Raw genomic sequence first — 16,654 nt, 5'->3', positions numbered from 1 at the left:
CGGTTGAGGCTCTGCCTTCTATGGCACAAGCCCATCATGACTTCCTGTACCCAAAAACCTAAATCATAAGGCCCAAAAAATTTTAAAAGAAAAGGCATAACTGGTAGTAAATTCATAAATTGGTGGGATTTTTGTAATTTCGTCTAATTCTAAATTATTATATATTAAATTTGTAGCCGTGATATAGATGTAAATTTTAATTTTCATAATTTATGTGTGTGAGAGGAATATTAAAATTTAATATTTTAAAAAATAACTTTTTAATAATAATATATTTTAACTTAATTTAATAATTGAGAAATGTATCACTTATCTAATAAATATGAAATATAAAAAAATAAAAATTTCTATAATAAAGAGGTACAACTAAATCGAACGGCTGGCAAGTGAACGATGCAGAAGTTATAATAGGAAAAAGAATAGAAGAACAGAGCCTTCAAGTGAACCCAAAATCCGCCACGCTCGAGCTCGATCGATCCCTTTGAAAAACTGAAATGAAAATTTTCTGTATCGTCCACAGAATTCCATGGTCTCTTTAAACAATTCCCACAAAGGAGAATAACTCTAGGGTTTCTCTGAATTCATTTTCTTCTCCAGAAACCCTAAAAATCTTTACCTGCAAAGATTCTCTCTTTTCTGTAATTCTTTCACTGTGGATTATTGGCAGTTGGATTAATAAAAGGTCAGTTCTTCCCTTCAGCTTATTTACTGTAATTACCATTAGATTGTGAGATTATACTGTTTTGCACGTATAATTCGCATTGTAATTGAGGTTTGGAGTTGATTTCATAGGATAGGATGGAAAACGAAGTGCTTGAATTTGATATAGGCTTAGGAGGTGCAAGTGGAGGTGTTGATGATGATGCAGTAGACATTGAGCACCCTGTTGATGATGAAGACATGCCTGATACTCCTCCTTCTACCACTGTTTCTTTTACTGGTGCTGGTAGTGGTGAAATTTTCCTTCCTGAGGGTGACCTTTTGGATCTTGAACCTTATGAAGGCATGGAATTTGAGTCTGAAGAGGCTGCCAAGGCCTTCTACAATTCATATGCCAGGCGTGTGGGTTTTAGTACCCGCGTCAGCTCATCCAGACGTTCTAGGCGTGATGGAGCTATTATACAGAGGCAATTTGTCTGTGCCAAAGAAGGGTTTAGGAATTTGAATGAGAAGCGCACTAAAGATAGAGAGATTAAGCGCCCCCGCACCATTACTAGAGTTGGTTGCAAAGCATCTTTGTCTGTGAAAATGCAGGATTCTGGGAAATGGGTTGTGTCTGGCTTTGTTAGAGAACACAACCATGAGCTGGTCCCACCTGATCAGGTGCACTGCCTCCGTTCTCATAGACAAATATCTGGTCCTGCTAAGACCTTGATTGATACATTGCAGGCTGCTGGTATGGGCCCTCGTAGAATTATGTCTGCCTTGATAAAGGAGTATGGTGGAATTAGTAAAGTTGGTTTTACAGAGGTTGATTGTCGGAATTACATGAGAATTAATCGCCAGAGGAGTTTAGAAGGAGATATCCAGCTGCTTTTGGACTATTTGAGGCAAATGCATAATGAGAATCCCAATTTCTTTTATGCTGTGCAGGGGGATGAAGAGCAGTATTCCGGTAATGTGTTCTGGGCTGATCCAAAGGCCAGGACAAACTACACTTATTTTGGTGACACTGTTACATTTGACACAACCTACAGGTCCAACAGGTATCGGTTGCCCTTTGCTCCATTCACAGGGGTCAATCATCATGGACAGCCTGTTTTGTTTGGTTGTGCTTTCCTAATAAATGAAACTGAAGCCTCCTTTGTCTGGCTGTTCAATACATGGCTTACAGCAATGTCTGGCCGCCATCCAGTGTCAATCACCACTGATCATGATGCAGTGATAAGATCAGCCATCATGCAGGTTTTCCCAGACACTCGCCATCGCTTTTGCAAATGGCATATCTTTAAGAAATGCCAGGAGAAGCTGTCACATGTGTTTCTGAAACACCCAAACTTTGAGGCGGACTTTCATAAATGTGTTAATTTGACCGAGTCAATTGAGGAATTTGAATCTTGCTGGTTGTCACTTGTTGATAGATATGATCTCCGGGATCATGAATGGCTTCAAACAATATATTCTGCTCGCAGGCAGTGGGTCCCAGTATATTTGAGGGACACATTTTTTGCAGAGATGTCCATAACCCAGCGAAGCGATAGCATGAACTCGTACTTTGATGGTTATGTCAATGCTTCAACCAATCTGAACCAGTTTTTTAAGCTGTATGAAAAATCTCTAGAGAGTCGAAATGAGAAAGAAGTGAAAGCAGATTATGATACAATGAATACTTCACCAGTTTTGAAGACCCCATCTCCCATGGAGAAACAAGCATCTGAGCTTTATACTAGAAAATTATTTATGAGATTTCAAGAGGAGCTAGTTGGGACATTAACTTTCATGGCATCTAAAGCCGAAGATGATGGAGAAAGCATTACATATCAAGTTGCAAAGTATGGGGAAGATCATAAAGCATACTATGTTAAATTCAATGTTTTAGAGATGAAGGCAACTTGTAGTTGCCAGATGTTTGAGTTCTCAGGTCTTCTTTGCAGACATGTTTTGGCAGTCTTTAGAGTGACAAATGTGCTTACTCTCCCATCACATTATATTTTGAAAAGATGGACGAGGAATGCCAAGAGTAGTGTTATATTGGAAGAACGTTCTACTGATGTATATGCTAATTATCTGGAATCTCACACAGTTCGATATAATACCCTACGCCATGAGGCCTTCAAATTTGTAGATGAAGGTTCCAAGTCCCTAGACACGTACAATGTGGCAGTAAGTGCTTTGCAAGAGGCTGCAAAAAGAGTCACACTTGCAACAAAGAATGAGAGGAGAAGTTCGACGGTGAATGGTCGTAGTAGAGGGGAGTTGGCAAGTAATGGAAGCAGGGCAAATTATATCAGTGGGAATCATCTAGGGAGCTCCACCCAACTCTTGTCAGAGGTTAGAATCTTATTTATTTATCTATTTGTTATGATTCCTATCTTCATTCATCTCCTTACAAAATTCTATTATGAGCATTACATTCATTGATTACTGTCCTTTGCTTTATTGTCTCTTAAAACCTGCAATTTAGATACAGTTTTTCTACACTTGTTTGTTACTTGTTACTAATATACGTGTTCTTCTATATGATTCCCTTGTCCTCGTGAAGATACAAAAAAGGAAAGGACAGTATTTAGTAGTTGGATTTAGTTTCAACTTCAAGAGCTTTTCTCTATTCCGAATTAAGTTGATTGCTAAGAGGTGGGTTATCCTCAGAAATGTCTTATCAACATTGCGTTTGCACGCCCAAAATAGTAGGAAACCTTTAAACCTTTTTGCATGGAGTTATTTTTCCCCCTTTTTAAATCTTATCCTAAGACAGAAGATGACATGGGGAGAAGTAGTGAAATAGTAGAGGCTCTAGATTTTTCTGAAGATGTAGCTGAAAGCTAGGTTGAATGGAAGGGGGGAAAAAAAAATCCATAGTGCCAACCCAATCAGTTTGGGATTAAGGCTTATTTGAGTTTAAATCTTATCCTTGGATTTCACTAATGGGCAGTCTTAATTATTAAGATATCCCAACATCCTTCAATTTTCCCAGTTAAAAGGAATTCTCCAATTTGATTGGGTACTTATATTTTTTCATGTTTACTTGACTGAATTTGGAAATTTATTATTATTGGTTAATTGCATCCTAGGAATTTCTAGTTTTGTTCCTATTTCCTACATGAGACTGGTTATTTCATGCTATGCTACATAAAGTACAAATTCCATACCCACACAATAATACTTGTTATTTCATAAGTAGTGGACTACTTGCTGGGCTGTCTAGTGTGCTACAGTGAGATTTTCATAAATACTCCAAGTGCTTGGTGTTCTTGTTAGAGACCAATTCTAATGTGAGTTTTTTTTTTCCTTTTTTCATAGTCAGCACAGTTATTGGTATTTTTTTTTTTTTTTTTTTTTTACTTTAGGTGGATAGTTGATCACTAAAAATGTATTAGGTAAAGAAGAAAGCTATTGTACTTAAAGTGGTAATCATTAAAAAATAGAGGACTTAATTGGGATAGGCAGGTATATAGCCAGTTAACTATAAACACAGCAGGGAATTAGGTATGACAAAAATTAAGAATTTTGTAGTGAGTCACAAATCAATAGTATAAGTAAAAGTCAAGGAAGAACCTAGTTTTCTTGCCTACAATGTGTTGGATTTACGAAGTCTTATGTTAATTTATCAAATATATTGGGTTTGCTACTGTATTTCCCTCCAAGATCCCCTTTATTTAATTGTCATGGGCCAGCAAAGAGTTGATACTTCTTTACTGTCAGAATTTGATGTTTGGTTAGTTTTCTGATTGGCTTTTCACCCAGAAGAAATCTATCCTAGACTGCTAGTGCTACTGCTCTTTTGATGGTGATAACATTTTTCTTGAGATTTTTTCTTCTTTCATATATTAGGTATAGATATTATTTTGCTGCTGACTGATATGGATTTTCCTTTGTTCTTTTTTTAAAAAAAAAAGGTTTAATAGATGTTGCTGCACTTGTATGTTCCTCATGTCTGGTATGACAATGTGGCATATGGTTACTTGTATCTGGAGCTATGAGGCATGTTTAACTTGTCTTTTCATTTAAAACTTCACAGGATGATATGGACAAGAAGATCCAAGAACTTACCAATGAGCTGGATTATGCAAATCGAAAGTGTGAAGTTTATCGGGCTAACCTACTTTCGGTCTTAAAAGACATAGAGGATCATAAACTACAGTTGTCAATTAAAGTCCAAAACATAAAGATTAGTATGAAAGACAGTATCTAAAGTGCAAGGTAGTTTCTTTTGTAATTCCGCACCGTCTTTCTCCCAAGGTTAATTTTCAAGTCGATGTGCTTCACCATTCTCTAAATCTATTGACCTTTTGCATAGCGTAGATTTTGTGAAATATTTCAATTAATGTTCCTCTTGTACAGTATACTTGTCATCTTTAAATGAATATTTTGAAATGGATAACCTCCTGTCTAGAACTAGAACATGTCTGTAGAAATTTTTCTTTGAACTTTTTAACGCATTGCAGGAAACATGATCATTTGAATCCATATCATAGGGTGTGATGAATCCACGTTTCTCTCTCTTGCATGCACACATTGACGTCTTTATGTTGATTTCTCATATCCTGGATCTTACATGAAAACTCCTAAGAATTAAAGTGCAAGATAATGTCTCTCTCAATGATGACCGTTGGACGGGTTAATTATCACCTCAAAATTTAATCAGGGTCAGCTATATGAATAAATTTTCAATATTCTGCTCTTACTTGGGACATGATAAAGATGGTATTTGATTCCCGTGCTGATGGGTAGAAAGTTCGGTACCAGCAGCAATTGTATTTAGTTGATTATGCTTGGGGACAAAGTGCAAATGAATCAAATGATGCGATAGCTAAAAAGGCCCTAAACAGAAACCGAGGGCATGAAATAGCATTTTGAATAATAATGATGATGATAATAATAATAATAATATGCTGAGACATTGGATTATGAAACTAGACCAACAAATACCCATTAAATGAACAAACCAATCATTTAACTTAAACTGTCAGCTTCAAAGGTGGCAGGTAGTTTGAACTCTCCCAGCTAGAAACAAGAGAGCAGTGGTCATTTTTTAAATGTAAATATGTTGTGTCAGATATAATTAAACCAGGATTATATTGCATCTTTCTATGTTTGCATTGCATCATTTGATCTACCATTGCGTGACAAGGTAAATCATGTTTACCTGAAAGCTCCATCCCTATCCCTTTGTTGTCAAAATACATGCCATCCAACAAAATCACACCACAATCTAAAAATTTAATGCATTTAAACTACATCATGTCTCCTGTTCTTTCACTGTTCTCCTAGACATCCTAAACTTTTCGTGCATGCATGGCGTGGCACTCCCACCGTGCTAAGAGTAGTATTCTTAAGATTCCCATTTGCTGCCACCCTGAACAAGCTAGAGAATTATAAAATCTCCCCCCAAATACGCATATTCATTCTTTCAGGCTAAGCCTTGCATTTTGAACTTTCACTGACAGCTTCAACTTCTGTTCTTCCATATCTCTTAAAACGGCTAGCAAGTTTGCTCTATAAACATCACAGCGTTGATTTGTACTCTCCAACTCAGCAGTCAATTCACGAATTTTCTTCTCCTTCTCATCCTGATAGAAGATAAAGAAAAACAAATTAAAAGAAAAATAAAAATAGAATCTTCTATTAAACTAAGACCATAACAGGAAAGTGTCCATGTGACAGCAATGGCTTTGTTTCAACATTGTTACTATGTTGTAAAGGAGATATTTTGACTTCTCCATTAAATAGGAAAGGTACTTCCAAGAAAATCTTGAATTACCTCATTAATGGTCTTAATCTGAAGAAGGGTTGCACTTGAGAGAGGAAATATTTTAGAGGGTGTATAAAATATAAGCACTTGAGATTAGATATTTGCATTGAAATATGTGCAGAATTAATTAAAGTGTACATAGAGAGTATACGAATCTAAATACAAAAATTTAATCTAACAGTTGATAAACTTGTACTCCTATGAGCTCGAGTTCTCTATAGACACACCCTATGTTAGACCAAAAGTTGCTAAGTACGATGAAATCAAGGTCATAGTTATTAAAGGCACAAAGGGTCTTGAAGCCTAATTAGGCGTCTAAATGAGGTGAGGCTCAAAGAAAATTAATTAAAATAAATAATTAGACATATATTTTCTATTTAACCAAATTTATCAAAATAACCAATACATAAAATACTAATAAGCATAGAAAAATAAATAAAATGAATATATACTTCATTTTCATTAATAATATTTTTTCCTCCTTAAGAGAACACTATAAGAACTTATTGTAAATGGAAATATGGTGGTTGAGATTCTGATAACTTTTTATCACCAGCAACCCTAATTCTGACGATTTCCTGATGCATCAACACCAGATTCTTGCAGATCAACAAATTTTGAGTCTAGTGGTAGTGTCTTTGTCAATGGAAGTGCTTGACAGAGGTGAAAAAAATTAAGGTGTGTCTTTCTAAGGCCTTGCACTTGGAACAAGGCATGCGCCTAATGGGAGCTCCTACTAAAAGTCGCCTACTTTTCTCCTATAGAGGCATTAGGGTTAGAGCCTTGTAAGCCTTGAGCTAACACTAACCATGGTTTTTGGTTTATGTTGGATTGAATTGTTATGGTTTGATTGGTTTTATTAATTTTGTGCAGCCCTAGCTGCAATACAGTACTAAAGAATATAGAACCAGTATCCACATTTTATAACGTGAAATAAGAAGTTTCTAAATTACACAATAGGAAAGTCAACAGAAACCAGTTAGCCTATATTCAGGGAAAATAGCATTATGACTTGGAAACTACTACACCTAGCAAACTTCCTAATTTCAATGTGCAAAGTTATTGTTTTATCTAAATTTCAGAGAAGGAAATGGATTTTGTGAATTATTAAAGTAGTATAGAATGCAACAAAAGTTTAAGAAATACAGTGAAACCATATAACTAGGTGAGGATCGTCAGGTTAAAAGGTAGGAGAAACTGACCGCAGATTGAAATGTTGTTGGTCTATTTTCATCAACTACATGTAGCACTTGACTGTCTCCATTGGTCAGAGCTACACCCTCTGTGTCACCAGCACTTTTATTTTTTGCAGCAGCAACCTTCTTAGCAGCCTCTTGTAGAGCATCCATTGCCACATTATATATGTGAATAGATTTTGCCCCTTCTTCAACATATTTGATTGCTTCCTGTCGCAAATTGTTATACCTAACAGTTAAAGATTCTCGAGAATTGTTTGGCAAATCAGAAGCACGTTCATCCAACACAGCTCCACTCTTGGAATTTCTTGTCCATCGTTTCCATACATATTGAGAAGGAAGCGTAAGGACATTTTTTGCTCTAAAAACTGCTAATATGTGGCGACAAATTATTCCTGTATATTCAAACATTTGGCAGCTGCAGCTAGCTTTCATCTCAAAAGAATTGAAACTAACAGTATGTGCCTTGTGTTCTTCCCCAAATTTGGCCACGCGATATATGGTGATGGTTCCCAAGTCTTCAATCTTGGTGGCAGGATTAGCAAGAGTCTCAACCAATTCTTCCTGGAATTTCATGAAGATTTTTCTAGTATAGAGGTTGGCAGCTTGTTTTTCCATAGGCGAAGGTGTCTTCAGAACCGGCATAGTGTTAGCAGTGTCATAGTCTGCCTTTAACTCCTTTTCATGCCAACTTGCCACAGCTTTTTCATACTGTTTGATCAACATCTGTATGGTGGTTGATGCATTCACATAACCTTCAAAGAATGAATTTATATCTCGACTTCCATCAGTCACAGAAAACTCACCAAAAAAAGTGTTTCGCATATAAACTGGGACCCACTGCTGCCTAGCATTGTACATAGACTGAAGCCATTCATTGTCCATGACGTAGTACCTTTTCAGGAGTGACTGCCAAGATGATTCAAACTCATCAATTGTCTCAGTCTCACTGATGCACTTTTTAAATTCAATTTCGAAGGTTGGATGTGATTGGTATATATGAGCCATTTTCTCTTGGGTTTCTCTAAATATACCTTGCTTACTGTATCGATGGCGAGTTTCAGGAAGAACTTGTGCAACAGCCACCTGTATGAGCCGATCAGGATCTGTTGTGATAGAGACTGGGTGTTGTCCAGACATTGCATGAAGCCAAGTTTGGAATAGCCAAATAAAAGAGGACTCAGATTCATTGAGAAGTAGAGCACAGCCAAACAATACAGGTTGCCCGTGATGATTTACTCCAGTGAAAGCTGCAAATGGTACCCTATACCGATTTGTCCGGTATACAGTATCAAAGAAAACAGTATCTCCAAAGTAATTATAGTTCAACTTGGAGGTTGCATCTGCCCAGAATATATTTCCAACGGAGTGATCAGTGTCACTCTGAATAGCATAAAAGAAAGTAGGATTCTCATCTTGCGTTCTCTTCAAATAGTCCAGCACATGCTGAACCCCACTCCCGAGGGTCCTCTGCCTGCTACCACTCATCTAACTGTGAAGTAAACAGAAGCAAAGAACAAATGATAGATAAATCTTCACTTCAAGGTAGACAAAAAACAATCCTCCAGAGAAGCCCTCTGCTCTAACTTAAACATGTTATCTACAAACTAAAAATCAAACCAAAAAGGTATAGTATATACTTAAGAATTGAAAATTGAGTAATCGATAACTCAAAGAGTCATTATCAAATTCCACAAGTTAGAAATCAAAATTGAACTATAAGAAACTGAAAGTGATTATCAAATTCCACAATGAGAAATCAGATCAGTACATATTGCCAGGAGGAGAAACGAATGGCTAACGGACCTGTTACTCTAATCGTATGGTATTGACGGCGAGCGAGAGAGGTTTTGCCTTTTAGGTCTTGATTCTTGTTGCAATTTTTGGTGACTCGAAACTCATAATTCTTGGTGATAGTTTCTGCTCTGTAGGCCAGGAGAGGGAGGAAGAGATGGTGGCGTTTTGAAATCCGCCGTGCAGTGCAACCGAGGACAGGAGAGGAGAGGGGGCCGTGAAATGGTGAGACTTGAGAGGAGGATATTCGCTGTCGTTTTGATGACGTTTGAGGGACTGACACTAGATGAAGGCAAGGAAACGAAAAAACGTTGTCGTTTGAGCTAAGGGTTGCTTCTGCGTATTCAAATTCGGGTTTAACCGGCAGGTTTGTTTTGAAGTGATAACATTGTAATTTCACTGTAACCAAAATATTTTAAAATTAATTTTAATTTAATTTATTATAAAAGCATAATTTTCAAATAAACAAATAACAACAAAAACTTTTCATTCAAATTTTCTTTTTTTAAATAACAAAATAAATTATTTAAATTAAAATATCTCTAACTTTTATTTAATTTTTTTAAATAACTTAAACTATTTAAAATATTATTGAATTTAAATTAAAATTCGTCATATTTTAAGATTGCCTCCCATTTGCATATGTTAGTTTAATTAATACTTTAAAAATAATTTTAAATTATTTTTATTATTTCCTTGTCACAATAAAAGTCATGTTTTAACTATTTTTTAAATGAAAGAAATAATGACTTCTTTAAAAACGAAATTATATTATAACTTTTTGTATAGTTAAATTGAATAATTATTTAAAAATATTTATTTATAATAATAATAATTGTTATTATTATTATCAAATAAAATATTTACCTACAATTATAAAATTATTATTATTATTATTATTATAAAATAAATAAATAACATATATTAAAAAATTAAAAAAATAAGTAATTTATTTTATTATTGTTGTCGTTATTATTATTGTGAATGTAGAAATCTATGCAGAGCTGAACTTCCACTAAAAGAACTGACCTGAACTTTTCCAAATAAAGAGGTAGATTTCAGTTCTCTTTGTATTGCGTTATGGGACAAATCCAGAATTTTCAAGTTTTTCACTTTTGATAAAACTATTAAGAATGGCTAGCTGATTCTGTTTTAGATTTAGAAGGATACAAATCCAAAATTGCTGAAGTTGGCAAATAGGCATTCCTGACAAACCTCTGTAATCGGGCCCGAAAGGTCATTCCTGTTTAGTTTTAAAAATGAGGTCTACTTGCCAGATTGGCCCAATAAGCTTGTTGTAACTTATAAAGTTGGCAGAAGGCTCCCAATTTTGTTATACTGCAACCTTCTATTGGATCCTCCAGTCTCGCGAAGAGGAACGCCAGGGGCGCTTCCATCTATTTTGATATTCTTCTTGGCAAGGGATTGTAGTTCCGTCAAATCTTCTGGTATTTCATCAGTCAAGGAATTGTTACACACATCCAAATAAAAGAGACTATTGAAGTTGCCTAGCAAGGGTGGAACTATTCCACCCAAGAAATTCCAGGACAGTTCTAAAAACTGCAGCATTTTGCAACTCTCAAACGCAATGGAATTGAACCTCTGAGTTGAAAATTGGCAATAATGAGTGCCCTGAGATTTTTCAATTGCAAATTCACATCATTGGGCATTTGTTCATCCTGAAAATTGAGATTCATGACTATTGCGTAGTCAAGTTGTTTCATTGTTGTCGAATTCCAAGATCTGCTGATATGTTTTCAATGCTGGTATTTGAGAGTGAAAGGTGCGTCAGGGTCTGGAGATTCTTGAAGTTGTAAGGAACCGATCACCAAGTTCGTTTTTTGCTAAGATTCAAAAAATACTCAAGCTTTGACAAGAGGATATACTTTCAGGGACAGGGTCAAAGAAATGATTGGATCCAATATCGAGGAAGCCAGATGAATCATTGCAGGACAATTGATATTGATACCGTGTTGTTGCACAAATTAAGAATTTGAAGAGTTGGAGTTCACCGGTGAATTAGGAAAATGGCTGTTGAATTTATTTAAATTAGAAGATAAGAATTCAAGCTTTCTAAGCGCACCAAAAACATGAGGAAGATTTCCAGAAAACATATCGTAGGACACATTCAATTCTACAAGATTAGAAAGGTTACCTGTTCCATCTTGCATTGCCATTATCTCAAAAATGCAATATACGGAAATATTGCATCTTCCTTGATTATTGCCATTAGGAAAGAGATGCACCAAAGAAGAACATCTTCAAAAACTTGGTGAAACTTCACCACTGAAATGGATGCTCGCAAAATGTTGGATCAATCAAAACTGTTAATTGAAATGTCAAAATACCTGATTGAGGAGTAAATAGCTACCTCCTGGTATGAACCAACAAAATCATTGTTGCTCAGTCTAAGCACCTCCAGACTCTGCAAATGAAACAATACCAGTGGAATAAGGATTCTCAGCTGCTCCAGAACTTCAAAAGATTCAAAGTGCTCTTTTCCTTTCCGACCTGTTACACGTCACACCACACCAAGTGCAACAATTAGATGTAGAGAAGTTCCACCCTGACCTGAGGCGATTTGAATGGCAGGTCACATCCTGGCATCTTAAGATAGGAACCTTGAAACTGATCACGTAATGAAAAGGAAAAAAGGATAGGAACCGCATCTTCATCATATTGAGCAGAGTGCTAAAATTGGAATAACTTTTCCAAAGAAGCATCACTATTCCTTTCATTCTTTCCTTCCCTCTGATGGTATCTTCCCGGTTTTTCTAGTGTCTTCATGTTCTTTCAATGTGCTTTCAATGGATTGGTTGTTATGCGGTAAATTGTTATCTTATCAGCTGAAAGGATAACTTTCGTCATTGTACTTCGATTTTTTTTTTTTTTTATTTGTCCAACAAATAAGGGTATTGCAACCAACACTTGTTGGTGCAGTGGCATAGCAATCGGAAAACTCAAGTTCCATTTTTGAGAAATACATTATTAAGAGAGACTATCAAAAATTCGAAGAGATTAATTTTCTATTAATCATAAAATTAATATAAAGAAATATTCTAATAAATAAAAAATAAATAGATAATTACATATATTGAAATACATAGCTCTAGTTTGTAGCTTAATGCTGGTGGACGGTTAAATTATTTCTTTAGCCCAATACTAGTCAAGTGCTAGTAATAATATCTTTTTTATAAATATAATAATATTATAAATTAATTATATAATATTAAAAATAAAAATTTAATTAATAAAAATATTTTTTGTTTATATAAATTATTGAAATTGAAACTGAATAAAATTAAATTTATTTAAATTAAAATCAGATCAAAATTAGTTAAAATAAATTGATTAAATTTGATATTAAATTGAATTGGCAGATTCGATATTAGATCAATTTATTTTAAATGATAAAAAATTATAATAATTTAAATCCTAGATTTTTTTTAACATAAACTTTGCGAAGATAATAATAATAATAATAATAATAATAATAATAATAATAATAAATAAATAAATAAATAAATTTGGTTGGCCACCTGGTGACCTGTATGAAATCAGGTTGAGGTGAAGTTAAGGCTTTCGTTTTCATGTGATAGCCGAAATAACAAAGCCCCTCAAAGGGTTTTTGAGCCTTATGTTTGGAACTGCACACGTGGACGCATTCCCAGCAAGAGAAGCAATCGCTCTTAAACCCCAAAAACAATAAGAAAAGAACCTCCTTGAAACGTGTCTCCTCAAAAAGTTCGGTCCAAGATCAAGAAAATGCGGGTTTTCTGATAAAAGGGATTGTGAAGCAAGAGTATCTAATCAGAGATCAAATGAGAGAGGTTCGAGAGAGGAGCCTTGTGGAGGAGTTTTCCCCTGGCTATTATGGGATATGTAGTCTTGGAGGAATGCTCAGTGCGGGGGCTACCCACCTTGCTATTACTCCTCTTGATGTCTTGAAAGTTAATATGCAGGTTCCTCCTTCTTTTTCTTTCTCTTTTTTTTTTTTTTTTGTTGGTTAAATTTATGGCTGCTGATTCTGTGTTTGTTGAAATTTTCATGTGATGTTTAGTTCCCCTGCATTATTGAAGGCAATAGGCTTCTTTTATTTAATTTAATTTGATGTCTCTCTGAATATTCCTCACTTGTGATAGATTGTGTGACAAAATTCATTAAAGCAACCATAATTGGAACTAAATTGTTTTCCTGATGATCTTTCATTGGATATTCCCATATAATTATTGTTCATCATTAACTTGTTTCCTTGCAAGTAATCTGGTTAAATTTTGAGGCTGCTCATAATCTTTATTTATTTTACTCTAGGTGAATCCAATCAAGTATAACAGTATTTTGGCTGGATTCTCTACTCTATGGAAAGAACAAGGGCCTTCTTCCCTTTGGAGGGGGTGGTCTGGCAAGTTGTTTGGATATGGTGTTCAAGGCGGCTTCAAATTCGGTCTTTATGAATATTTTAAGAGGCTTTACTCTCATATCTTAGTAGATCAAAACAGGACTATTATATTTTTTCTCAGTAGTGCTTCTGCACAAGTATTTGCTGACCTGGCTCTCTGTCCATTTGAAGCCATCAAAGTCCAGGTCCAAACACAACCCAGATATGCTAAGGGCTTGATTGATGGGTTTCCAAAACTATATAAAGCTGAAGGATTTGCTGGGTAAATTACCTGTAAACTTGATCATCTTTCCTTTTATCCTGGTTCAATTATGTTTACTATTTTATCGTTTTCTGCAGCTTTTACAGAGGCATTTTTCCGCTTTGGGGCCGCAATCTTCCATGTAAAAATTACTGTTTCTCTGCATACTTAGAATTCCCATGTCTTGATTGTTTTGCTATTGTTCTAAGATACAAATTTAATACATCTTCCCCAATAGTCATTGCATCAAAATACATGTACTTCTGATTTTATGTGCTTTTTCATGTCCTGTATACTAAGCCAGCTAATCCTTGTCATTTGCTTAGTGAACTAATGAAATTAATATTTTGAAAACTATTGCACACCTCATTGGCTACGTATGGTAGCAATGAATAACCATGAAATCTTCTGGTTTGACCTCTGTATGTTGTTTGGTCTCATTTAGTTGATGTAGGTCAAGAGCGCCAAGCCTTGATTAGATGTTAAATCAATTGCATTATGAAAAATAAAGAAGTATGATTCCTTGGCACTTCACTTCTTTCTTTGGCACTTCACTTCTGGAGAAGAACCCTTATTGGTGCAAAACAGCCATTTATTACAAGATACCATGCCTATATACTATTTTTTTAGGACTGCCCATTAATTGAATCCCTCTCTTGAGCAACTCGGTAAGAGCTCGACTCTGATCATTACCTTGATGAAGTTACTTGTGCTTTTGGGAATTGGGATTGTCTTTTTTGCTTATGCAAGTCAAAAAAAGTTTCCTTTTCTTAACATTTTCCCCCTAATGTTGTGATTGGCAGTTTCCATGGTAATGTTTTCAACATTTGAGCATTCAGTGGACCTGATATATGAGAACATTGTTCAAAGGAGAAAGCAAGATTGCTCTAGGGTTCAACAGGTCAGTGTGACATGCTTAGCAGGGTATGTGGCTGGAGCTGTTGGTACAGTGATTTCTAATCCTGCTGACAATATCGTTAGTTCTCTTTATAACAAAAAGGCTGAAAATATGCTTCAGGTGCACCTCTAGATCAAAAATTTTCATGCATCCTCAGTCAAGCATGCAAATTTAATGGAATTAATTACATTAGTTTTAATATGATATCCTTTAGGCTGTGAAGAATATTGGGCTAGTTAATCTCTTCACTAGGAGTCTTCCTATTCGGATCACGCTGGTGGGGCCAGTTGTTACTTTGCAATGGTTTTTCTACGACACCATCAAAGTACTAAATGGACTGTAAGTGTATTTTCATCATTATGCTTCACATTTACAAAAAAGCATACTGCAGCTTCATAAGAGTAGAATGTCTTTGATTTATGGTTGAATGGATTCTAACTGGGATAAAGAAAAGAAAAGAAACAAAAATAGTATTCCTTTATGGCACTACATAGGAGTTTTGTTGATGTTATATGATAGAATGGAATATTATCCACCTCAAGCAAGTTATTTTGGCAAATGATTTGAACAATTCGTTTCAGAAATGTTGAAACATCAGTAGTTAATATATGCTATTTATGATCAAATGAAATATTGTGTTCTACCTACTGGAGACTTTTTTATTGATGAGAGCATCTAATTGTTTGCTCAATGCATTATGCTACAGTCTAGCGAGATAGTATTTGCAATTTAGATTGCTTAAGTGGTTTTTTTTCCTCTCCAACAATCCTGTTTTTTTGTTCTGCATAACTTTTTGTTTTCTTTCCTTGCTTGAATGCATTTCAGGCCTACGAGTGGAGGGCTTAGCATGCATCAGGAAGAAGCTTACTCATCAGCTTAAACTCTAGGAAGTTCATACTGCAAAGCAACAGTTGCAAGCCAGTTTAACCTGCCATCCTGATGGCTGTCTCCAACTGATTCTACAATAATCTGTCTCCAACTCATCATAGATAAAAGTTGCATATTGCAATTCCATCCAGCTACATATTTGATGCCTGGATATGTTAATGTACAGCTGTTATCGTACAGGACTAACGTGTTTAGATAAAGATGGTAATTTTTCCCGAGAGGAAATTCCTGCCTTTTTAAAATTAGCAGGCTAGAAATGGATTTAAAGTTGCCTTGCTGTCTTCCCATTTTTGTCTCAATTTCTAAAATATGTATTTTATATTGTAATTTTGATTTATATAAGACTTAATGATTAAAAAAAAAAACCTTGAACTTGCCTTTTTTCTAATTTTTCTTTTTTTTTTTAATTTTAATCCAAACTATTAATATCAATCAACAAAGAATATTTGCCCTTTTTGCCAGACCAAACTATTAGACTAAATAGAATATTAAAATGGTATCACTTAGTATATTATATAAACTCAGTTAATTTAATTTTTTTTTTTTTACTTAGTTGATCGAATTAAAAAATATATTTAACATTTTTTAAAAATAACAATCAAATATAACTAACTGAACTTAAAAAATGAAAAAAAAAAAGAATTAAAATAATTTGATTCAGTTTGTTTTTTTATTATGACCGGTTAAAGAATGTAACAATTCAAAATTTTTAAATTATAAATAAAATGAAAAAGAAATATTATGTTATTAATAATATAGGATTTATTTGAATTGATTTTAAAATAAAGGAAGATAATAATAATAAATAAATTAATAATAAATAATT

At 34.7% G+C, this 16,654-nt stretch overlaps 3 protein-coding genes and 1 pseudogene across 4 annotated transcripts; 2 read left to right on the top strand and 2 right to left on the bottom strand.

The window, feature by feature from the left end:
* Positions 1-397: 397 nt before the first annotated feature.
* Positions 398-5,041, top strand: LOC110632248 (protein FAR1-RELATED SEQUENCE 5). 2 transcript variants are annotated; one of them, XM_021780398.2, is made up of 3 exons: positions 398-682; positions 793-2,991; positions 4,679-5,041. In XM_021780398.2, the coding sequence occupies exons 2-3, from the start codon at positions 799-801 to the stop codon at positions 4,850-4,852; spliced, it is 2,367 nt and encodes a 788-aa protein (XP_021636090.2). In that variant the 5' UTR covers positions 398-682; positions 793-798; the 3' UTR covers positions 4,853-5,041. The 2 variants fall into 2 exon arrangements, with proteins under 2 accessions (XP_021636090.2, XP_021636089.2); XM_021780397.2 differs by having other exon boundaries at positions 398-2,991.
* Positions 5,042-5,721: 680 nt separating this feature from the next.
* Positions 5,722-9,674, bottom strand: LOC110632298 (protein FAR1-RELATED SEQUENCE 9). Its single transcript, XM_021780468.2, has 3 exons — positions 9,415-9,674; positions 7,615-9,100; positions 5,722-6,230 (listed from the first exon to the last, which is right to left on the bottom strand). Exons 2-3 carry the CDS (start codon positions 9,094-9,096, stop codon positions 6,063-6,065), a joined length of 1,650 nt encoding a protein of 549 aa, XP_021636160.2. The 5' UTR covers positions 9,097-9,100; positions 9,415-9,674; the 3' UTR covers positions 5,722-6,062.
* A 763-nt stretch (positions 9,675-10,437) lies between these two features.
* LOC110632322 (phytosulfokine receptor 1-like) lies at positions 10,438-11,920 on the bottom strand (annotated as a pseudogene).
* Positions 11,921-13,062: 1,142 nt separating this feature from the next.
* LOC110632326 (mitochondrial phosphate carrier protein 1, mitochondrial) lies at positions 13,063-16,115 on the top strand. Its single transcript, XM_021780522.2, has 6 exons — positions 13,063-13,364; positions 13,714-14,063; positions 14,141-14,184; positions 14,846-15,060; positions 15,155-15,279; positions 15,766-16,115. The coding sequence occupies exons 1-6, from the start codon at positions 13,224-13,226 to the stop codon at positions 15,818-15,820; spliced, it is 930 nt and encodes a 309-aa protein (XP_021636214.2). The 5' UTR covers positions 13,063-13,223; the 3' UTR covers positions 15,821-16,115.
* The last annotated feature ends 539 nt before the right edge of the window (positions 16,116-16,654 follow it).

This window comes from Hevea brasiliensis, chromosome 15 (genome assembly GCF_030052815.1).
Source record: "Hevea brasiliensis isolate MT/VB/25A 57/8 chromosome 15, ASM3005281v1, whole genome shotgun sequence".
Classification (NCBI taxonomy): domain Eukaryota; kingdom Viridiplantae; phylum Streptophyta; class Magnoliopsida; order Malpighiales; family Euphorbiaceae; genus Hevea; species Hevea brasiliensis.
Note: the sequence above shows the minus strand (reverse complement) of the source record. Positions and strands in the feature narration are given on the sequence as shown.

Coding starts and splice junctions, on each gene's coding strand:
- LOC110632248 (XM_021780398.2), top strand. CDS start 799: ATGGAAAACGAAGTGCTTGAATTTGATATAGGCTTAGGAGGTGCAAGT. Junction 2,992..4,678: donor CCACCCAACTCTTGTCAGAG/GTTAGAATCTTA, acceptor AAAACTTCACAG/GATGATATGGACAAGAAGAT.
- LOC110632298 (XM_021780468.2), bottom strand. CDS start 9,096: ATGAGTGGTAGCAGGCAGAGGACCCTCGGGAGTGGGGTTCAGCATGTG. Junction 6,231..7,614: donor CAACAACATTTCAATCTGCG/GTCAGTTTCTCC, acceptor ATCTTCTATCAG/GATGAGAAGGAGAAGAAAAT.
- LOC110632326 (XM_021780522.2), top strand. CDS start 13,224: ATGAGAGAGGTTCGAGAGAGGAGCCTTGTGGAGGAGTTTTCCCCTGGC. Junction 13,365..13,713: donor TCTTGAAAGTTAATATGCAG/GTTCCTCCTTCT, acceptor ATTTTACTCTAG/GTGAATCCAATCAAGTATAA. Junction 15,061..15,154: donor AGGCTGAAAATATGCTTCAG/GTGCACCTCTAG, acceptor GATATCCTTTAG/GCTGTGAAGAATATTGGGCT.